General features: G+C 44.5%; 1 protein-coding gene across 1 annotated transcript in view; it reads right to left on the bottom strand.

Moving 5' to 3' along the window:
* ITPR1 (inositol 1,4,5-trisphosphate receptor, type 1) overlaps positions 1-22,939 on the bottom strand; it is a 173,056-nt gene that overhangs the window by 75,873 nt on the left and 74,244 nt on the right. Inside the window, exons 36-43 of the mRNA XM_010003374.1 lie at positions 21,524-21,672; positions 20,404-20,515; positions 18,731-18,733; positions 16,938-16,964; positions 7,001-7,036; positions 5,396-5,446; positions 1,986-2,118; positions 431-621 (exon numbers count right to left, since the gene is read on the bottom strand). Coding sequence (XP_010001676.1) covers positions 431-621; positions 1,986-2,118; positions 5,396-5,446; positions 7,001-7,036; positions 16,938-16,964; positions 18,731-18,733; positions 20,404-20,515; positions 21,524-21,672 — 702 coding nt within the window. The remainder of the gene's footprint in view (positions 1-430; positions 622-1,985; positions 2,119-5,395; positions 5,447-7,000; positions 7,037-16,937; positions 16,965-18,730; positions 18,734-20,403; positions 20,516-21,523; positions 21,673-22,939) is intronic.

Below are 22,939 nucleotides of genomic sequence, written 5' to 3'. Positions count from 1 at the left end.
GTAGGGAAACCAGATCCTTACTTGAAACACAGAAAGAGGACAGCAAGATTGCAGGAGAATGGTGGGGGCCTGCAGTTTGCTGTTAGTTTAAATTCCAGTCTGAAATCTCACAGCTAGCTTCAAGATTTTGGTGCAGTTGCTTAAACTTACTTATAGAAGTAGTCACATGAACTTACACCACAACGCTGTTTCGTTACACATTGCTCTACATTGCCCTTGGAAATACCTCAATTACCCAGTGCCCATGCAAGTACTTAATAAGTTAACTTCTGCCTGGTAGACACTGATGTATGCCTTAATTACAGGTCAAAGATCAGTTAGTACTTTCTCCTCCCATCTCTTTAACCTGCTCAGGTTTCCTTGATTTGGTAAAAACATTTCCCTTACCATCATGATTCAGTTATGAGCTTGAAGTCTTTCCTCTTCCTACCTGTATTGTAGTGTTCCCACCTTCCAGGAGGGCAATGGCAAGCAGGATGCTCTCATGGAAGACTCGGTCACTGGTGGCGTTCATGATGAGATCTATCACCAGGTTGGATGCACCTTCTTTATCCAGGTGACACTGGACATCTGCCAAACTCATCTCACCTCGGCTCACTGAACTTGATCCAGAGCTTCCTCCTACAAAGGTGATCATGAGAAACAGGCTGAGATTCAAAGCCTATGGTGATGGCACCTCTCTTCTGGTCTAACTTACAAACTGTCCTGAACGATGCACACACATTTAGTAACTGTGACAAATGGCTCCTAGTCTTTCTGCAAGGAAGAGCTGGTAACTTAAAGCACCAATTGGGCATGTTGTAAGATGGGCACTTAACAGCTCTTTAACATGTGCAAGTCTGTGGGAGGTGGTGTCCTGATGGGGGACAGCTTGGGCTGGCAATGGGCAGTGGTTACTGCCACCACTGCCTTAATTAGCCGCAGAAGATGGAAAGAAGACTGGTGTCATGGAAGAGGACTCCGGATTCAGGGATACAAAGGGAGGTAGAGGCTCTGCAGGCCCAGTGAGGGGATGGAGAAAAGGCAAAACAAATCCCAGAGGAGGGCAAAGCCAAAGCTGTGTTTCTGTGCAATGACAGAGCCTCGTGGATAAACAGATCAAACAAGAGAAGCAAGTGAGAGGTTGTGGAAGAGACAGGAAGAATGAGAACTGAAGCTAAATGCTTTAGAAAGTGGAAGAGTAGGGCAGTAGGCAACACAATACAAGGACTAATGTAATATATACCAACAGAAAATAGAGGAGAAATAAGGGGTTTTTTTAATTTTCTTTTTGTTTCTGCTCAGGCCTGCTTTCAACAGGATTACTCACTGTCTATTTTGAAGAGGCAAAACCCACTGAACTGTGTTTTGACAGAACATGCTTGACATTACTGACTTTTTAGCAACATTCTCAAGTGAAGTAAATTGCACTTGATAACTGACTTGAAACTAAATTTTCACTCCTCCTGCCCCACAATCTCTGTAATACAATGAAATGTTCTTGTTTCAAATATGATTAATAATCTGACATCCTTATGAGCACATTTCCAAAAATATTATTGCAAATATTGAATTGATCGGGTTTTCTAAGTACATTCATTTAAAGCAAAGTCATAGAACTCAAACCAAGACAGTCCCTGGCAAGTATGAAAAGCTCTGCCTGCTTAATTTTAAAGCACTTTCTCAAATGCAGTCTGAAGAAATAGAGCACTGCTCTTATCTGCATGAGGAAAAAGCAGCTGACATGATTAGAGACAGCAGAGTGATGCCCTGCTCAGCCTGGAGTGGAATCTCTCAAGGAGAGTTAAAACACGTTGGAGTTTCCAAGGCCAAGACAGACACGCAAGCAGGACGTCTCCCCCCTCCGCGTGATCGGGTTCTTCTTCTTGGGGATTTCACAGCACACGAGGGGAGAAAAAAAGAACAAAACCAACCCCCCTGTTTCACCTGATTTGTCAGGCAGACACAGAGCACATGAAGCACTGGTGAGCAGGAGCAGGTCCTACCTCCCGCCCCGGCCTTGCCGGCGCCGCCGGCAGCCAAGGGGCCGTTGCCGAAGCTGGTGAGGCTCTCGCGCCGTCCCGCCGGTCTCACGTTGCCATAATAGCGGTTGACCAACACTTGCCTGAGTGCCTCACCCTTGAGTCAAAGAGGACAATGAAATCACCACTGAGCTCAATGAATAAGCCAACTACTTCTATTCAGTGGCAAGGGGGCTGCTGCTATCACTAGCCCACTTGCAGCGAGGGAAGGGGGGACTAAAACCCTGGAGATTTGGAAAAAATCCACCGAGCATCTCCTGATGTGCTCGGGCAGGCTGGGACATCAGGGGGTTCTCAAGGGGCTCAGACAGAATGAAGCGTTTCCAGTACCAGAAGCAGCTACCATTCAGACTTTGTGCTAAAGTTTTCTAGACATTTTTATTACTCCTAAATCCAGATCTATCATCTCAGCGTTAAATGTAAAAAAAAAAAAAGCGGCATCTGTGCAGCACCAGCACAAAACGAAGAGGAGGATTAAGAGACAGAGCAGCACCGAGCAATGATCTTGTGAGGAAGCAATCCCATCTTCTCAAACCTCTCCTGTTTTGCCATCTCACCAATGTGACAGGGAGGCAACTTCTCACTCCCCCTCCCCCGGCAGCTGCTGCCACCCGAGGCTGTGGGAACCCGAGCCATCCTGCTGCAGCCCAGCCCTTTGTTCCCAGGCAGCCTCCCCAGCCGGCCGGTCACCCGGCAGTCAGCAGCCCAGCACATGAGCCCGCAGACCCTGCCCTGCTCCCGGCTTCACAGGAACTCCCAGGGAGCCCCTACAGAAGCTGGCGGCACTGCCAGCAACGGGCAGACACACCAACAGCCCAGCTGGATGAACACATTTTGCAAAAGTCCTCGTGCACCAGGGAAAATGGGGTATTATCCTAGCGGGGGCTACGCCTCTGCTGGTGGCAGCAGCAGCACCATCCACCTGAGAGGGGAGCAAGGGGGTTTTCTGGGGACCCCAAAAAAAGAAAATTAATCTAGCCAAGAATAATCTCATACTAAAAATCTGTTAGGATGAACTAAAAAGTACCTTGAGGTGCATTCACAAGTGCTTGGCACTGATTTTCAGTCATACTACAAATCAAATCAGTTGTCTGACTACAGATGCAAAATACCATTAACTACAAGGTTTAATGTTAGCTGTCATGCAAGTGAAGCCTCACATTTTAAAATTTCACTAGAGGCCTTTAAATCACAAGTAAGCAAATGGAACAACATAAATGTGCATTAATTGTCTCATACAAAACTCCAGCAGTGCCACAGCTCCACTGCTTTTGATACAGAACTGGTACCCACAAAAGGAACTGCAGAGAAATCCTGAAAGTTCAATGCACTGGAAAGACAAAAACCTGTCTGGAAACAAGCAGTCCTTCACCAAATTGCAGACATGACTTCCAGAGGGAGAAGCCCAACATCTGCCTGCAGCTGGTCAGGGATGGCTGCCCTCTCTGCACGGCTGGTGCTAAGGTCGGGGCTCCCAACACCATCTGCTTCTGGCACAGCAACTGCAGATTAAAACTTGTTCTTCTAGATTATTAGTGTGAAAGCTGCAGCACAGGAGCTGCATTTTGTGGGATCAGATGGGGATGGGGGAAGTGGCAGGGAGAGAAGATGTAAAACAAACGGGCAGAGAGCTTTCCACCAGCTGCTTCCCAAAGTCCCCCAAAAAAGAAAAAGAAAAAAAAGAGGCAAGCTACAGTGGAAGCTGACAAGCACTTTTCCCAGGGGCATATGCTTCCTATCACTCCTTGGGCCAAATAGTGAACATGTAGGAGAGGCAAGAAACTCAGCTGAAATGCTCAAGTGAATTCTTATCCCAGAGGAGCCACTTTGACTGACAGCAACATGAGAGTGTTTAGTACACGATGTAGTGCTCTAACCACCTTGCTGCTTCAGGTCTGGCAGGTAAGGAAGGCTGCATGACAGAACAAGGCCAAGCCAGAAAAAAAACCTAACAAACCAAACAAACCCTTAACTACATCATCTTTCTACATGGGTACTGATTAGAAAGGTAACTTGATACCCATGTGAGCCCAATGCCACAAATCAAGTTACAATGGATTTCTCACATGACTTTCTTTTCCTTTTCTGTTACACTAACTGGCAGTTGTCCTGTCAACTGGCATTTAAACCCAATAATTCTTACTACTTACTACAAAGATAGCAACACAAGAACTGCTGTGCAGTGAAGTCTACCTCCTCTCCTCCTGAACTGAGAAGGGTCTGGAGTTTTCTCCAAACTTTCCTTCTGCCCCACTGTGGACCAGAAGGCAATTTCTGTTCCATGGTCAAAAGAGTCGGGGTGAGTGGAGACACCTCAGAGGGAACTGCTGCTCTGAGGACAGACCTGCAGCACCATTGTCTAGAGGAGCTGTGTATCCAAAACAGGACAAGTAACCAGAAAATACCAGTGGGAACACATAAGGGGCATTTGTTGTTTCTAGCCTGAAAGCTGATCAAAGGCTTTGGAGCTTCAATAGCACATTCACTAGCATTTCAAATTCTATCTGGGAAGAAAAACTTTGTTTCCTACAAAATTATTCAAACCCACCGTGTTCCCTAACACGTATATGATCAAAGCAGAGGGGAGAAAAAAAATAAATGGTATTTAAGAAATGTTGTAATTAATTCAGCTGCAGTGCTTGGCTCCAGAACAGTTCTTTAACCATCACGTTACTGCTGTGCATCACTTTGATGTGTACAGTGTGCAAACAAATATCAGATGTTTGGCAGCAATAAGGAAAATCAAATATGCTACCTAGAAACAAACCGACAGCATTCAGTTTCATCTGCATTCACCATCAAGGTCAACTAACAGTAAGTAGTATACAAACATTGTCCATGGATCAGTAGAGCAGATACAATACACAACTCAGCTCAAGTGTTACGAAAAATCTGTTATCGTTTTAAAAAAGAGAATTTTCAATAATATTTAAGAGTGAAGCTGTAGGTTGCTGCTCTTCTGTTCCCAGCTATAAGAGCAGAAGAAATCAAGCAATACATTAATGACATTGATTTTGCAGCTTGGCTGTTTACAAAGGGGGAGGCATGGCCAAAGCAGGCAAACTCCTCAAGCACTGATTAATCTCACTTCATAATTGCCTGACCATCACCAAAGGGGAGTGCCTGGAAAGGGTGAACAGACTAGACCAGGATCTGAGATTCAATTCAGAGCAGCCAAGCACTTGCCCCTTCCATGTAACCCCAGGGAAGGTGCTCCAGCCCCCCATTCTGCAAGCACAGCTGCTCCTGTGAGACTGTCCAAGTGACCCACAGCAAGCAGTAAACCACAGAATCTTCTTAGGTGACTCACTCTTCACTGTTCAAAAGGAAAAGGTAGAGGATTAGTTCTGAAGGCACTCGACTGCTGTACATACCCTTCTATGATCCTCCAGTTGCCTCTGTGGTAGACTTTGATCAAGCTCCTGCTGTGCATGCAGAAATTTCATTTTAAAGCAGAACAACACTAAAGAGACACTAACATCTTTGCGCTCATGGAAAATATTAAGGAAAGTCACAACTGGAAGCAAGGGGGAAGAAGAGGAATACTGACTGACAACCTATCTGAACATCTGCCCTCATTTAGCTCTGGCAGTACTTAAGTCTGCTCTGCCCCCTCCAGCAGACCACCACAGCATGCACGTACACCAACACATCCTCACAGATTCAAAGAAAACACAAAGTCTGTCTAATTTCACAGTTACCAGTAACACACAAGTCTTTAAGAACTCAAACCATGCATGCCCATGCACACATATACACAGGTACACACACAAACACCCCAACCCACTATACACACACTTCTGGAGGAAGTGCAGGTACTGCAACGTATCTGACCGTGGTCAACGAAGCTCTTTTGAGAGTATGGAGGGTCTGACAACACTGGAGGGATTCCTGTTCCAATGCCATGGACTTCAGGGGAGTTCCACTAAACAGAGTCCTTTGGCACACACACGTTTCCAAATCAAATGTCTCATTTCAGATATTAGTTTTCAGGAATGGAAGTTCCACTTTGTACACCTGAAGTACGTTGAGTTTTTGCTGCTTTGAAGCATTCTGAAAATGTGCTCTGTGCAAGGACCATCTTAAACCAGGAACCATCTCCCAAACATCTCAAAGTCATTCTATGACCACTCAGAGTTTCAGTTTACATTTAAACAGTATTCCACAAAAATTACAAAGGTCTAAACTGCCATAACTCGTACTTTTTTCTTCATGATTTCAAGACATTTATAATCTTCATGTTTATATGGGTCAGAGAATTGATGGTGTCTTAGTCTTAGACTTCCATGTGGTTTCGCTTAGATTTGCACTGGTACAGCACCCAGTTGTGCAATCTACCAATGTCATCTCTGGATGTCCCATTAATTTCAAATTTGTGATTTTATAAATGCTTACATCTTCATTTCAAGCAAATAATCTGTTTTATGTGAACTAATGGTGGGGCATCTCATACAGGTAAAGTAGCTACATTTCCAGCTCCCTACAGAGCTTGTAACCTTGGAGATGTGAAGCAACCATCAGCTGTTTCACTGTGGCATTTTAAATGGGACACCCAGCTGCTCTGGGACTGTGAAGCTCCCATGACTTCTGACACCTCCATTTCTTCATAAAAAATTTTAAATACACGAGACAAAGGGATAACCACATTCTCTACTAGTAGCCAGAGAAATAAAGTCTCATTTTTATAATGTATGGAATTTGAGAGGAGACTTTTCAAACAGTGTCTCCCTTAAAGCCATAAGGCAAATGGCTGAAAGGAAGAAAGATTTGGGACTGGTTTACATAGTTTTTATACGTTTTTATACTATCATGCTGATATTGTTACTGTATTAAACCACTTTAACAAATCTACTTATTTTTCACTAACACCACGTAGGAACACACATTTCACAGGGCGTTTTTACCAACAAGACACTCCACCAGGACTACTTCAAAACACCAATATTTGCCTGTTGTACAAATATAGGTGGGTGACACACCTCTACAGAGCTTTCCGTTTCTGGAGGTTGCGGCAGCTAGTTGAAAGTAAAATGCAGAAAAATTAGTCATTCTTCAAGAATCTTTCATCCCAACAGAAATCTAGCGGTCAACACTCAGGGGAAGGGAGCTAGCAAAGCACTTGACTTAGCTGAATCATCACAAATTACAGCCATAATTACTGTTTACACCCTCCCACCCACCCAGCTCCTAAAAGGGCTACATTTTGAAAATTTTGCAGGTATCCTTTGAACATCCCCAACTACTCTGCACAAACATAGAGGCAGCACAAGCAAAAAGCTCCAGCTGCAGGTGCAACGCAGAGATGCTCTTTGGGGCAGCCTCCTCCAATTGTGCCTCGGAATCTGCCAGTTGAGGGCAAAAGCAGCACATCCATCCCTGGCAGGGAGGAGGAGGAGGAAGCCAGGGCTACATGCCACAGAAAGGCAGCAGCCTCAAGTTTTAAAAAAGGCTTTCACTGGATTCTCATCTATAAACATACTTTTTCCAAGATAAAAGATACCTGATACATCACCAAACATAAGCAACAAAATAAGAGGTTTAACAGTGACAGCTTTCCAAATTTAAGATGCAGATCATCACATTGAAACAGATGAAGATGAGCAACTTTATCTAGTCGAGCTTAAACGTACAACAGAGACCTCAACATTCAAATGAAACTGCCCGTTTACTGTGGGGAAATTGATTTATCATCTCAGGAACAGACACAGAGCAATAAGGGGAGGACAATGCAGTGATACCAGGTTAAGTCAGCCACTCACTGCCCAGAGGGCACACGAACTAGACAGACAAATCAGGCACAGGCTGGAGAGCCAACTGTGTTATTTTAGCCCAATACCCACTGCTGCCTGGGAGGGGCTCAAAGTGAGAGGAAGGCCATGGGATCCAGAAATCTATATAGGGAGAAACTGTGCTTCCCAGGAAGGAGCCAGAGGAGCAAGCACTTCCCCTACAGTGCTCCATGGGCAGGGGCTCCTTGGCCAGGAAGAGCTGTTCTCCGTTCTTCTCCTAATGAACTTTCCTCCTGGCTAATTCACACGGCCTTTGGTACGGCATTTCCTTGCATTGTCACCACTCCTGGAAACTTCACAAGCATGCAAACCATTTCTCTCTTGGCCAAACCGAAGCAGGGAGTGTTTCAGCCAGAGGACCAAAAGGTAACAGGAAGAACCTCATTTCTGCAGAGGAACACAGAGTTCCTGCGCAGCCTGCTTTGTCCACCTTGCCTGCTCCAGTCTGGACACTGGAAACACCGGATCACATCATTAGGGAGTCTGGGCACATTGTTCTGATTGCAAACACCGTCTGCACAACTTGCTTCAGAGCAATGCAAAAAATTCCTCCATTCTTAAGTAGTCAACAGCAGCAAGGAAACCATGCACACTCCCCTGGAGGGGAAATGAGGTACCTTCCTTCCAGGGGAGACTGGAGCTGGCAGCTCAAGTGGACTTGACTGCTACAAGATAATGTACTGGACTTTGGATTTCAAATGAAAGCTTCCTTACATACACCACAACCCCATTTTAATCAAACACATCTGTATATTTTGGGGCTGAAAACCAGCACAGAAGGATCAGCATGAAATGAGTTTGATCTTTCCAACTCAACCAGAGAAGGAAAAGTTCATACTCCAGCTAGCAAATTCCTGTACCTTGCCACTGTAGCACAGACAGCACGTCTAAACAGATCAGCATGTTTGAACCAGCCCCACGAACTCATCTGCAAGCAAAAGCTACTGCCCTTGGCAATGTTCAGATGGATCATTCCCAATAAGCATGGCCTTCAGCAATCTTTCAGTAAGTATATAAACTCCATATACTGAAATTGTTATTCTTTGAGTCAAAACAGGTTAAAATAACAAAGAATTATTGAGCTACAGTTACTGTGCTACACTTTGCACTATCCTGTGTGCTGCAACAGCAAAATATCAGCTAATGCTTCACGAGAAGGACTGAAGAGGGTGGCAGAGCAGACTGAAGCAGTCATTTTGCTAGAGTTCTTGTGCCTCCCTAAACCTCAGCACTCCATCTAGAAGAAAAGTCACAGTTTGGGGGCTGAAACAAGGCTATGGAATACCAAGACACTTCACTTAACAGCGGCCAGGCGAGTGCCACACACACAGTGGTCAGCTTTTAAACTGGAACGTAGGGAGTGGCCAGGTCAGAGAAGAGTATAACATCTTTTTTGCTAGCAACAGAAAAAGTTCCTTTCAACTAGCTGTACAAAACCCCTCTTCCTTTGAAGTTTCTGTTCCCACAAGACTGGCAAATAAACCACTTGTCATTAGATGTAACAGAATTACAATTTCTTTGACCTGTAGGTGACCGTAATGCTTCTAGCAACCATTTCCCCAACACAGATGGCATATGCTTCCCAGAATGGTCTTTATCTGACTCAATAATGGATTAATCTACCTCAAGAACCACCAAAGCAAGTGACAGTTCAAGTATGAACCCATTACACCTCAACTTACAAGATAAGGAAGAGGTTTCTGTCATTTTCCTTTATGGTTTTGAGGAAGGTATGAAAGTTTTATTTTTTTTGCTTTCAAAACAACAATTGAGAGTTGTCTAATCCCATCTTTCACAGAAAATTCAAACAATTAGCACTGTTTATAAAAAAGTAGAAGTGGTTTGAGGAAATGCAGATAGATGTTCTTTCAGGTGTAAAGCTTTTGAATAGTTTCTCTCCATTCTTTTTTTAAACTCAGCTATTCAGTAAACATCCAGAACACTGAGAGCTGAAAAGGCCTGAAAGGCATTCAAAATACAGGTGGAGATTCCTGTCCACATAGACTGGGTCTGCTCAGAACAGTGGCTTCAGAAGAACAGGATGGCAATGTAATGTTACAAATGGGTGGGAAATCATCTTAGCCAAAAAACTGCATGTCTGTGTGAGCACACACACTAACACTTTCAAAAATCTGATCCTCTTCAGCCTCACTGAACTTTGGATTTTTGACAAAACAGTGGACTACCCAGCACACCTGAAAGCACAAACCTCCTTCACTTCAGGTCATCTCCAAGTTCAAAGGATTGAGAGGTGATGGACCTCAGACTGCTTCACTTCCTTCTGCAGGCTGATGCCATTTTCTAAACTACCACACATCTCCTTCGGGTCATTTTCCAATCAGTAACTAAATCGGATACAAAGGTAATGAGCTGATGCAAGGCAGGAGTAAACTGACACCTGTCCTGAGAGGTCAAGATCTACCCTGAGTGTTGTGAAGCAGCTTAGTCAAACTAGATTGATTTAGCTCAGAAAAGAAGCAATGGTGAGAACGAGATGCCTTGTGCTGAGCAGGAAGTCAGGATAAATTCCTGAGGCAGTCCCTTCTGGTCCTGAAATCCGGGAATTCAGGGACCAACCCAACTCCATGCATATGACATCCAATTATCAGGGGGTAAGGAAGAGAGATTTGGCATAAAGGAGGAGATTAAAAGGGGGAATACAACTACAGAGTCAGTCAAACAAATATCACATCAAGCTTTTGATAGCTAGGTCATATATCCAGATGCAAAGAGCTCCAATAAAGATCTCAGATATCTGTTATTCTGAAAGCACTGCCCTCTGCCTCAGCTTTTGCATTACCATTTCCCATATCAGCTAGAGTTCCAGTGGGACTGGCTGTTTAGATAGAGTCCTAGAAGTCCCTTTCCACTTTTTCCTTCCTTTTTCTCAATTTATCCTCTTTTCTCTGTGAAATACATTGCCTAGCTCTTACTCGAGAGACACTGAGTGAAAGCACCACCTGATTTGACTCATGGCAAGGGATGAGAGCACAAACTACGTTGCTGTCCTTCATAACTCTTCCATAACACCAGAAAATCCCACGTAGGTGACTGGCCTGCCAAGTCTCCTTTGTAAGGCCAATGCTGTTACCTTGCAGAACCCAGAAAAAAATTGGATGGGAAATTTCTAGCCTCTGCAGATGATATGTAGGTGTTTGTCAAAAATGCGTTTGACTTGCTACGGGTAAGTTTCAAGACAGAGAGGAATAATTGGGAACCAAGAGCCCTGAACTGCTTTGACAAGCTTCCCACGTTGCAGTTTGCCATTGTAACAGACCTGCAGCAAAGCTGCCGAGCAGTGGATGTATTTTTAGTGACGGAGGATCTCACACCTCCATAAATTAAGAGGCAGCAGGAGATGTGGGGCAGCACCTTGTCCTGGCACAGGCTCCTCCAAGCCGTGCAGCATTCCCAGCCCTCCCAGAAGACACGTGAGATTTGTGGGGGGCAGAGGCAGCCCCCCAGCTCCCACCACAGCCCCCTTGCTGGTTGGAGCAGCAGCCACACACTTACACCCTCACCCGGCAGCTGACAGGCACACCCGGATCGGGACGTGGCTAAATGCTTCCTCCCCCCTTATCTCAGTGGGTTTGCAGAGACTTTGTGCACTGCCAGACAATGAGGTGGGAAATTTGGCAGAAGGGCTGTCAGTGCCTGCACTGAAAGGTCACAGAGATCTGCCCACGGGAGTGCCTTCTCTCATTTTCCAGAGTTTTCACTTGAGAAAGCATCTTTTACTTGGGCTGGGGCTTTCCTGGAGCTACAGACCTTGGTCTGCCACGGACCTTTGGTGGGAGTGCCCTCACTTGCTTCTCTTTACATCCTCAACCATGCAGGTCTTTTGCAATAACTGACCATAGCAAGAACCATCTTCAGCAGACATTTTACATTAGCAGTTTTAGTTAACCAGCAAGATAGTAAAACTATTTTTTTTTGTTCCAGTTTCCATCTCCAAAGAGCTCACCAGTTCCAGTTCGTGCAATAAAAATGGTCCAAAAATTGTAGGATTTCTGAAGGGAAAAAAAAAAATATAAGGCAGCCCACAAAAATTTATGAGAGCCTGCATTTCCTCTGCATGAGACATAACAAGTGAAGCACTGTCTAAGTGCAAAATACACAAGAGGAATGACTGTGGAGTAAGCTATCTCTACCAGGAAAATAATTGGTTCTCTCTCCAGCACTCAAGAGGTTAATATTTTCCAAGTCCAATCAGAAGATGCATAAAATAGCACGTATCTTGCACCTACCTCACCCATTGTAGTTTTAGTTTATCATTGATAAAGAGCACCCTAAAGAGCATGGAGAAGGTTACTTTTGTCAACCCCTTTGAACCATGATTTTCAGTTCCCTTTTCACCTCCTTGAAACCTTAAGACCAAAGTGAAGGGGTTAAAAAAACCCAACAACCCAAAACCACACTGAGTGGGTCTGCAGGTGTATTTTGCTGGATACTTTTTAATCAGCTGCACAACGAAGTGACATTAGTGAATAAAAATAGCTAAACCTCACCAACAAGGAACAGGAGTTTTACTTAATTTAGGTCTTTCCTAGCTTCAAAATCAGGAAAAGGCTGAAATAATTACAAGGGAATCTCCAGGTGCTTATAGAGCTTCGTTTCAGTGTTTCCTAGCCCCTGCCCCAGCCCTTGGGGGGGGTGAATGAGCAGAGCAGCCCCTCATGGCCCTGAAGAATGAAGCCCCAGGTGCGGCAGGGCTGGCAGCCCCAGGCAGGGCAGCTCCCGGCACAGGCTGCGGGCTGCCAGCCCCGGGGCCGGTAAACCTCTCCACGGCGTTTATTGGCAATTACTGCTGAAGGTCACACATCAGCAGAGGGCCTGAATTCCAGGAAAAAAAAAAAAAAGCAAAAAAAAAAAAAGCAGGTTTTATGTTACTGCTGCTTGAACGTTGGCAGGTGCCCAGCGGAGCAGCTCACTGCGATGTGGCTGGGAGGGGGAAAAGGAAAGGAGAAAAAAAGAAGTAGGACATCTCCCAAGGCACATTCAGCATCCTGAGCATGCCACCTGCAGGTCAGCACTAACGCTTCTCTCCTTTGCAGCCCATGAAACATGAACGTGTTTCACTAGGACGGGTGTGTTTTAGCGCCCAGGGCTCGCGCTGCAGGTGGAAACTGGGCCAGGCTGTCCCCAGATGTCTCCCCAGGCCCAGGAGGCTGGATGGGAACATCACATCACAAACAGAAATGCTTCAGTGGGGAGGGAGCTGTGCTGAGCTGCCCTGGAACACAGGGAACCCACGGTGGAGCTCACCATCTCAGCCTCAGTTGGGAAACGTCACAAAATCCATATTTCTGGACCTTTCAGTGGGTTGAAGATTGATCTAAAAGTCAATTAAGCTGCTGTGTCTAATTACAACTGGGATTTAGTTATCACTGTTGTGTAAAGATTTACACTTGATTGTACCTGATAAAAATTCCCCTTGGTCCTGAACCTCTTTTCAGAGAGACCTACCTGGGCAACAGCTCCATCTAGAACAGGATCAACTGCTTACTGGTCTGTGATCCAGAGAGGCTCAGCCCAAGGGTCTTTATAGACAGTGCACCAGGTCCCCTGGACTTCCCACCTTCTTTATTGCTTGAGGAACCTGCACACAGCCAATGCCAAGGCCACCCTACTGAGCTCTCCAGCTGGGATCAGACTCCTTCAGCTCCCAGGAGAGCCCAAGGAGCCAGAGACATAGGAGCCCTGACACAACCCAAAAGACAAGCTCTGAGCACACAGCTCCCCAAGATCAGAACAAAATCCAACAAACCATGCTGCAAGTAAGGCTCAAATGAGGTGCAACCTGGTTTACAGTTTCCAGTGGGTTTGGTTTTCTGTAAAACAAACACCCATGCTTCTCATCCATCATTCAAGATACCTCTCTGCTCTTCAGTCTTAGGCAGCCCGTGCCAAAGGTCTGTGCACTTTTACAAGGTTACAGGAACCCGAATGTTTTGAAAACACTGCAACATGACTCTCATTCTTAGTGTATCCTAACTTCTGTCCCCAGAAGAAAAACCTTTTGCACAAATCCTGCCACAGCAGCGGATGCTGCAGAGCTCAAAAAACATCTACAAGAGCGTGAAGATGCTATCGCCCCATTTCTGCTAGACCAGCTCATGGTTGGTCCTCAGACCACACTACGAGATGTTGAACACTAACACCACACAACACAACTTCTCTCCAGAAAGCTCATTCCACCCTGTCCCTCAGTTCCAACAAAAAACAAATCCCAGATCAACCCCTCAGCAGAAAGCATGTGAACTGGGCCAGCAGCATCAAACCCATACTGCCCCTTCCTCTTCCCACTGCAGATTCTCCAGCAACCCCCAGCTCAGCTGGCGTGGCAGGGGATGCTGCTGACCTTGACTGAGGTCTCAGTGCTCACCATCCTTCCTGTTCTTTGGGGGATTTCCTACCCTCGAGGTGAATTCCAGCATTATTCACCCAGTTAACAGGGCACTCCCTTTCTTCACTCACATTAAGGGGGACTGGAACTAGCTGGTTTTCTAGCACAACTTTCAGTAACAAATGCAGGGACCTCCTGGCACTTTTAGCCTCTTTCATTTGGACCCCACCACTTGCTTAAATTACCTTGCAGTCAGTCACTAAGTTATATAAATCAACCTGTGTATACAATCACATAAATACCATGAAATGATGCCATAAGGCAACTACTTTTAATAGAGCTTTACCCTGAGGAAATAAGAAGCATTTCAGCTGATCAGAAAAATCAAGTCGTCGACAGAAAAGGAAGTTAATAATTCTACTACTAATGTATATTTCTGGGGTTTTTTTGCCCTAAATGTTTACAGTTTCCAGGGTTGACAAGAAAAAAAAAAATCCAACCAACCAAGGAAAAGCCAGGATTTCCTTTGAGACTTGTCAGGCCCATTGAATCCCTTCTATAAGCAGACAGTGCTGATGGTTATAAACACACCTACTCCCTCCACGCATTTGCTCCATCAAGGAGCAATAAAGTTCCTCCATTGCAGCCTCCAGACCAAGTCCTAAATTGCTCTGCATGCTCTGGCTGATTTATTGCAGGCAAAGACAGCACATTACAGCCAGAAACTGAAGGGGAAAGTTTCATATTATGACTTAATTTGCAATTAGACAAATCAAGTTTGTCTGAAGTTTCTCCAGGATAAAATTATATACATGGATGCTATTCTGGGATGCTGCAGCCTCACACCACCCAAGGTGTCTAGTGCCTGATGGAAACATTCATGTGCTACACCATAACTTTTCAAAAACAGAGCACGCTGCTGGTGCAGACTGTGCATGTAAGACAGGGGGAAAAAACATTGGTTTATAAAAAAGAGAAAATATTTACAGCAGAGGTTAGACACTACAGCACCTCCACAGCTATATAATACTAACAGTTTGTTGTGGAGCTTGGTGTGACTTGTTAACACAGGTCAGAGGAGAAAGTCACAGGCTAAGAGGAGAAAATTCTACCAAGAAGCAGAAGGGTGAATACTCTGACCAGTCCCAGCTGAGGGTTTTCTGATAAAGAGCTTTTTGTTGAAGCTGAAACTGGTGGTGGGATCTCAGACCATGACTGGACCTTCTACTCCATCCTGGAGAGGGGACATCAGCACAGAGTGGGATGACAGTGACAGCATTGACCTGTGTCACAGCAGGGGCCTGAGCAGCCCAAACCAGAGACTCAGGTAAAAAAAGCAACAAAAAAACCCACAACTTGTTAGTTCTCATGAGGAATTCTGCTCCTTCCCTCCTCTGAAAGCCTTGCTGAACACAGAAGACCACCTAACCCAACTCTGGGCCATGTGTACAGATTTTGGTTTACTTCTGTGACAAAAAGTTGGGATTTCAAGCCCATTTCAACAGGCAAGGTCTTCAAATGTCATTTTTCAGAATTAAGCTTATCCAGGTGAATTCAGTTGATCAACATCAAGTTCAACATAAAGCAATTTATGGCATATTTCATAATCTGCTCTATTGAATAAAGAGCAGCAACATTTTAAGCACTTTAAGTAGTTGAATTTTGTTCCAAATAAAAGGTTGGCTTGGGAGAGAACACAGGAAGCAAAGCATAGAGAGGAAAATATTTTTTTTTTTTCCTGGTATTTCAGTAAAATAAGGTGCCAGTCAATCACCTTTTCCATGATTTGCATACACTTATGCAAAAAGAATCTCAAATTTAGCACCCACATGTGAGGGTTTTTTTAAGCTGGATGAGGAACTTGCAGCAGCAGAGACAGCTCAGCTCCCTCCCTCCACCCCATGCCCAAACCAGACACACTGCTTTTAAGAAGTCCTGAGAAAGCTTAATTTCAGTTACACTGAAAGTTCTCCCTCAAATATGGCTTTTCCACCTGTAAAACAGCTACACAGAGCACAAACTGAGCCCAGGTTGCTGCACTGCGACTGAAGGCACGTTTCTGATGCTAAGAAGCTTTTTGCTCAGACAGCTTCACAAGTCAGTCACTTTCATAGGGTTACACCAGATGGCTTTCACAACACATCCGAAGGTTTTACGTGGCTTTATATACCAAACCTTGACTAAGCAGCAACAGGAAGGACAGTGAGGTGCTGTGATGAACTGCATGACTCTTAGCTCTTTCAGTAAAGCCAGCAATTCGCTTTCTGTGTGAGGACCTGCCACGCTGTGCCCTGGGACCTGAGTAATGGCTAATCAGCAGGCAGAGACACCTCATCCAGGGTCTCATCCAGCTGGCTTTTGGCAGGCTCCTCCAACTTGTGTGAATGCCATGAAACCCCAGGGTTTAGTTCTGCTGAAAGTGTCTGTTCACCGATGATGGGGTAATCGTGGCCAAGGGCTAAAAGCTGACAGCAGCTAATAGTGCAAAAGCACTAGGATCTGGTCCTAAAGTTCTTGGGATCTACTATGGCACCAGCTGATTTCAGACTGCCTGAAGTTATAACTACATTTGGACTAGTACTCCAAGTAATGACATATGGAATTAGTTATGGTAACTATTCCCAGCACAGACACAGGGCAGACTGAAAACTCAACTAACCCACCGACACAGGCATACAAATTGGAAAGCTCAGTGCTAGAGAGACAGCAGGACAGATCACAGGCTACTGATAGAACAAACACCATAGAAACAACACTGTAGAAAATAAATAAAATTAAAACCTCAGCATTATCCAATTCAATGGTAATCTGCCAGGAAAAAAAAAAGGGGGGGGGGGGGAAGAATTGAAAGCAAGTGTTAGTAAGAGAAATTGCAAATAAATTTCACATTAGGATCTTGTAAATCACTTAACACTGAAATGCTGCAATCCAACATTGTGAGTATTGTACAGCTGGTGTGAGTAACATCTGCCTAGGATGCAGTGGGTTAGGGAACTGACTCTGCTGGAAGAGCTGTGCCAGGAGCTGCAGAGGCAGGATGTGCCCTGCCTTTGTTCCTGTGCCAAGGGACAAACCACGTGGGCTGGCTGACCAAGATCCAAGAACTTCACCCTTGGGCTTGAGAGTTGACACCAGTGTGAGCAGCAGCAGGAAAGCAGGGGCTGGATTTCCAGTTTGGGAAGAGAAATGGAGTTCTAAAATATAAGTCCTGCAGAAAGGAGGCTAATCATCTGGTAGGCGCCCAGAAAGACGTGTATGAATGACATGTTTCAGCAAAGTAAAAAACTTGGGTCTAGCCTACACTGTCAATGTAGTGAAGCTTCCTGCCTATTAAACGTACCACAGTATGCTACCCATCACTGAGCAAAGCTGAGCGTGTGCCAAGACCAGGAGTCTTTAAGCAATATGGAAAACTTCGAGCCTTCCCACGAGCTTCTGTACATCTGCTCTCCCCAGGGATCCTGCACGCTGCAGAGGAACCCCAGCTGGGTAAGGACAGCCTGGGCCTGGGCTGGTGGGAGTGGACAGCACTGCCTCTTCACCCCCCTTCTCATCTCCAAAAGGGCCAAGCACAGGGGCCAGGGGGGTGTCATGTTCTGGTTATTGGTGCTGGAAGATTAAGTGTGAGAGGAGGAGGAGAAGGAGAATCTTTTTATAAGTCAGATTGTTCCAGCAAGCACCACATGGTATTACACCAAAATCAGACGCTGTGCCAGAACTTCCACGGAGCTCTGCTGCTGAGCACTGCTCTGAAGTGGCTGCTGTCAGGTCTGTGACATCCTTCCTACAAGCAGCATTCACTTGCCTGCTCCCTGTGCTGGTCACAAGACAAATTTTACCACCTTTAAGAATGCAGGGACTCCAGGACTTAAGAGTGGGGGCAAAAGGGTTTTTTCCTTCCTTTTTTGAACTCCAGGATGATGTTAAAAACAAAAGGTATTGCCTTTTAAGTGGTGACTAAAGACAGTTATATGAGTCACAAGGGAGAATAAATACAACTGCACTTCTCATAGCCAGACAGTAAAAGCTGTTCTACTACTACTAGCAGTCTATCTGCGAGGAATCAGCTGATTTTTCATACTCAGGAATCCACTTCACATGCAAGCCTATTCTTATCTTGCATTATGTAACTTAGCTCTTGTTCCCAAAATTAATGCATTTTCTACACTCAAGATTTTCAGAATCTTGTGGGGTTCTCCATGGTCTGAATGGTGCAAGTTATGTTAACTGGATCTTCTAGAAATACTGCTCCACCCAAGTGGGCCACATAATGTCTAAGGAACTCCTGCAAATTAATTTCTGTTTAGAAAAATATCTGAGTGGTACATTGCATTTAGAAGGAAAAAAAATCAAAGATCTCATTTGGGTTTTGTTGGTGATTAGTATATATACTATATCTAGTATAGATCAAGCACCTTTTCTATTCCTTGAGGTGACCTTGGACAGTCTTTCTTGGCTGTTTTAAGAGGAGAATGTATACTGATCTGCTAACAAAGTATAAACCTAAATCTATGATTCCACTTAATTTTTACATCCCCCAGTGCTGGGTAACAGGAAATATCAGCACTCTACACTTGCTCAGGAGGATCACCTGGCCCAGCTCCCTTCTGCAGGAGCAGACTAACTTCTGCAAGCTACAACCAGTCCCCTTCCAGATCAGACTTGTACATTGCAGATATCTTTGTAAAGGGACCTTGAGGAGAGGACAGAAGGTCTCCACAGGGCTTCACCTTGTGCTGTTACAACCCAGCATGTGACACTGCCAGTTCAGCAGAAAAGGACAATGTGCTGAAAGTTCAGTTGCTGCCCTTTCCAACCTCTCCTGCTCTCTTCTCATGTATATCCTGCTTTCTTGCAGCTGATCAGGACATTCCCCCAAAGCCAGTGAGTTTATTAAAAAATGCAAAGGGGAAAAAAATCCTGAGGTAGGAGACAGCAGGTCTAGAGCAGGGAGATGGATTGGACCTCTGGCAGCCAGGAGGTAGTGGTAGCACGTGGGAAGAGCATTCCCTGACAGGGCAGGGAGCACAGCACGGGCCATCCCTCCCCTTAGGGCATTTTCCCAGGAGTCTCCTGCTCACCCAGCCGGTGTGCTGGGGTCCCAGCCCACACCCCTGCAGGTGCACACACACATGCACTCAGCCTCCTGCTCCACGTGCTCTCCCTCCTCCAGGTCCCTGCCTCTTGCTGGGCTGGCAGCAGAGCACTACAGCCTGCTCCTTTCCATGGCAGGCAGCCAAAGCAGAGGCCATGGGTGTCAGCCCAGCTGGCTGGTCACTCTGCTGGAGCTACAGGTTCAACTGCCTTCACAGCATCTCCCTCCCTTGCAGCTGCAGCTATAGCTAGAGCAAGAAATAATTATTATCAAACTGTCTGACTTCTAAAGCTTCTGCCTTTTTGTGCTGGTGAATCTAGCACTATGAAGCAACTGTAAACCCTACTGCAAGTGAGAACTGGATATGAGACACCATCTGCTTCCAGGCACAGGCTTCCAGCTGCAGTGAGTGCCCTTCCACAGCACTGCCCCAGTCCGAGGTGCCAGCTCTCAATTGCTCTTGAGTACCTTGACTGGCAGGGTGTATGTCTCTGCACACCTACTGTGTGCCTTGGTAATGCATAGGATTGCTTAGAAATGCATGATTCCTTAGACTAGGATTTTGAGTTTGACTGTAGAAATGCCTGGATACACACACACATGCACAACTATACTCTTCTGATGCAAACAGAGAACAGGCCTGTACCTACAGGAAAAAACTTCTTCTCAATGAGACAAATTAGTTGTATATAAGGAAAGGGAAGGGAAAAACATATGGGTGGGTGTGCAGACATTTCCAGTCTATAATTCACAACCAGATGATGACAAAGATGTATATAAATTAAAATAAAAAAAACCCAGAATATCCTCTTGTTTCAAGGTTATGTGACCTGACGAGGAGTCACCTAGACCCAGAGAGCAGATAAAGGTTATATCCTCTATAAAAATATAAGGAAATTAGATACTTTTACAGTGCCAGCAACCACAGGAATTAAGACTTAAACTTGCAAGTCTAAAGTAGAAGAGCAACAGAAACAATCTTACCTTTCAAATTACATTTGAAATTATTAGTTGACTAAAAATGCTTTGTTCCTGATCAAGTACAGAAATGCTTACACATATAAAACACAGCTTGAAAGAGCAGGAACTTTATTTTCCTTTGCTGATTAAGAAAACCAGTGTTTAACATAGAAGGATAAACTGTGACATTACCTTTTCTCCATAGCCTCTGTCTTTGGTCATCATTTCCCTGAGCGTCTGTAACACTTTAATACAGAGTTTCTCCTCATTCTCCTCTAGCAGCTGTTTAGTATGCTTTATTAACCTGAAAATAATCAATCAACCACAGCTCATTTTAGTACAAATAATCTAAAAAATGGGATAGTATATCCATGGCTATCTTACTTAACTGGTTTAAGCTGCAAGCAAGTTTTATCATCATAACACTATATAACCATCTTGGGAACATTCTCTCAAGATCAGTATTTAACCAGCTACTAGAGGCTTTGGTGAAGCTGTGAAGTGCATCCCACCTGCAGCAGGACAGCCAGCTAAAACCCTCTGACTGTAGGCAGAGAGAAACTAGGGGAAGGGAAGTGGGGTTTAGGACTTGCTGGTCCTCCAGAACACTTATTAGTAAGAAAAAAACCCCACTATTCCCCATATTGCTTTGTTAAGAGACATATTGAGAGTCCTGGATAGTGCACTCAGAAATCCATCTCATCCAGGATTTGTTTGTCACTCTGGTACCTAATTTCCATAAACTCTCTATATAATCCACCCCTCCTGGAGGTGATCTGAGAAGCTGGATGGATTCTGCTCTGAATTGCCCTCTAAATGTCCTTGTAATCTTTCTTTTCCTTCTCTCCACGTTTGGACAGCATCTGCATTGGGTGAGACACACACTAACTACTCCTTCTGACATAGTTGCCCAGCACTAAGTGCTACAAGATCAAGCTCCCTGCAGGTATGACTAGGGTTGAAGGCAGGAATAGAGTAACAGGAATCAGCTCAAAAATTTGTACTACTAATCAGCTCTTGTATCCCACATCAAATATAGAAATTTTTAAGCACCAGCTGTGAGAGCCTCTCAAGCAGTCTTTGCCCACCCCTCAAGAGCTTTTGTTGGTTTGTTAGGTTTTTTTCCCCCCTCCCTCCTTCCAAGGACAAACTGTATCTACCAGACCATGAGATACTGCACTTTACAAGTCTTTCAAAGTATATCAAGTATTTACAAAGCTGGGCAAGAGGGCACCTTTCCACAGGGCATGGGAAAATTAGGAAAATGCAAAACAAATATCCTCCCAAGAAGCCAGACTTCAAGACAACTTACTTGCAAATGAAACCTCCACTTTCACATTTCCTCCTTGCATCTGTGTTCTCTGGGAAGAGCAGTTCAGGCCTGTGAAGCACATCCACCAGTACTGACAGCTCTGCCTGGACCAGAGGACGCAGGCGATCCTCTAAAGCTGACACTATGTCCTAGAACACAACCATTTTAAACAAACATTAAATACATCTAAATATACATGTAAATAATTTTACAAACCACAAAAGGGGACAGGACAATTAGATCTGTCCTGACTGGATAAACTAAAGACCACAAAATTTTGGTCAGATAAGATACTCAGATTTGTTGTTTAACATCTGTCTTTAGAAGAGCCCTGATTTCCAGCAGTCCCCAGGTTAGCTTCCTGACCCTTGTCATCTTTGTAGGTGCTCTTGTTGATACTGGAGAAAGAGAAAAATGCAGCTTCGTAGCTGCACTGAAACTTGGTGACAAATGATAGGCTATTACTACACACACAAACTGAGAAAAGAGTAGTAAAGTTAAAATTGTGGAAAAAATAAAATTATTCCCTTCTTCCTCGATGTCTGGAAAGACTTGGTGACAAATGATAGGCTATTACTACACACACAAACTGAGAAAAGAGTAGTAAAGTTAAAATTGTGGAAAAAATAAAATTATTCCCTTTTTCCTCGATGTCTGGAAAGATGTAGCTTCATCCTGGCTCAAACCAGGACAGCTACCAGAAAAATAAAACCACATTTATCCTAATACTTATAACAAGCAAAAAATATCAAGATAACAACAAATCCAGAGGGGAATTTTAATCAAATTGAAATGGACAAACAGACAGGAATGGATAAAGAGGGAGAAACTATTGCAATGAGAATGGATTGGGCAGTGGTTTTACATAATATAATACAAGTTTACAGAACTGTTTGCCAGAAAAAAAGCTGTTGACCAGAAAATGAATCTTCAAAGGATAAAGGCATCACACAAGATGATGAATTTCACTTGGTGCAAAAAAGGGCTGAACTGTCTACAGATCTGATTGTGGAACATAGCTGTAATACACCCATCCTTGCATCTAACACAAAGCATTATGTTACAATAGTCTTTTTAGCAAAAACAGTATGAGAATGTACACACATTGCTTCATCAGGGAACAAGTGTGGCTGCCACTGGTTCACAAGGAACTGACACCTGTTTTCAGATCTGCAGTGGCTTCCAGGCATCTCTTGTTGTACCGAGAGGTTTGGGGCTCAAGGGGCAAGGCACTGGAGGACTTTGGAAGGCTGTGATGATCAATAAGTCATGTCTTATCAAAGAAGTATTACTAATGGCAGAACAAGAATACTTCTATACCACTACCTGCAGATATCAACCTCTCCTAGGATGAGTATTCCTATTCCCATTAGCTGTGCACATTCAATTGCCTGTCTTGACACAATGGTTTACATT

Source organism: Chaetura pelagica, unplaced genomic scaffold, assembly GCF_000747805.2.
Source record: "Chaetura pelagica isolate M959 unplaced genomic scaffold, ChaPel_1.0 scaffold328, whole genome shotgun sequence".
Taxonomy (NCBI): Eukaryota; Metazoa; Chordata; class Aves; order Apodiformes; family Apodidae; genus Chaetura; species Chaetura pelagica.
This window is presented reverse-complemented; position numbering and strand designations above follow the sequence as displayed.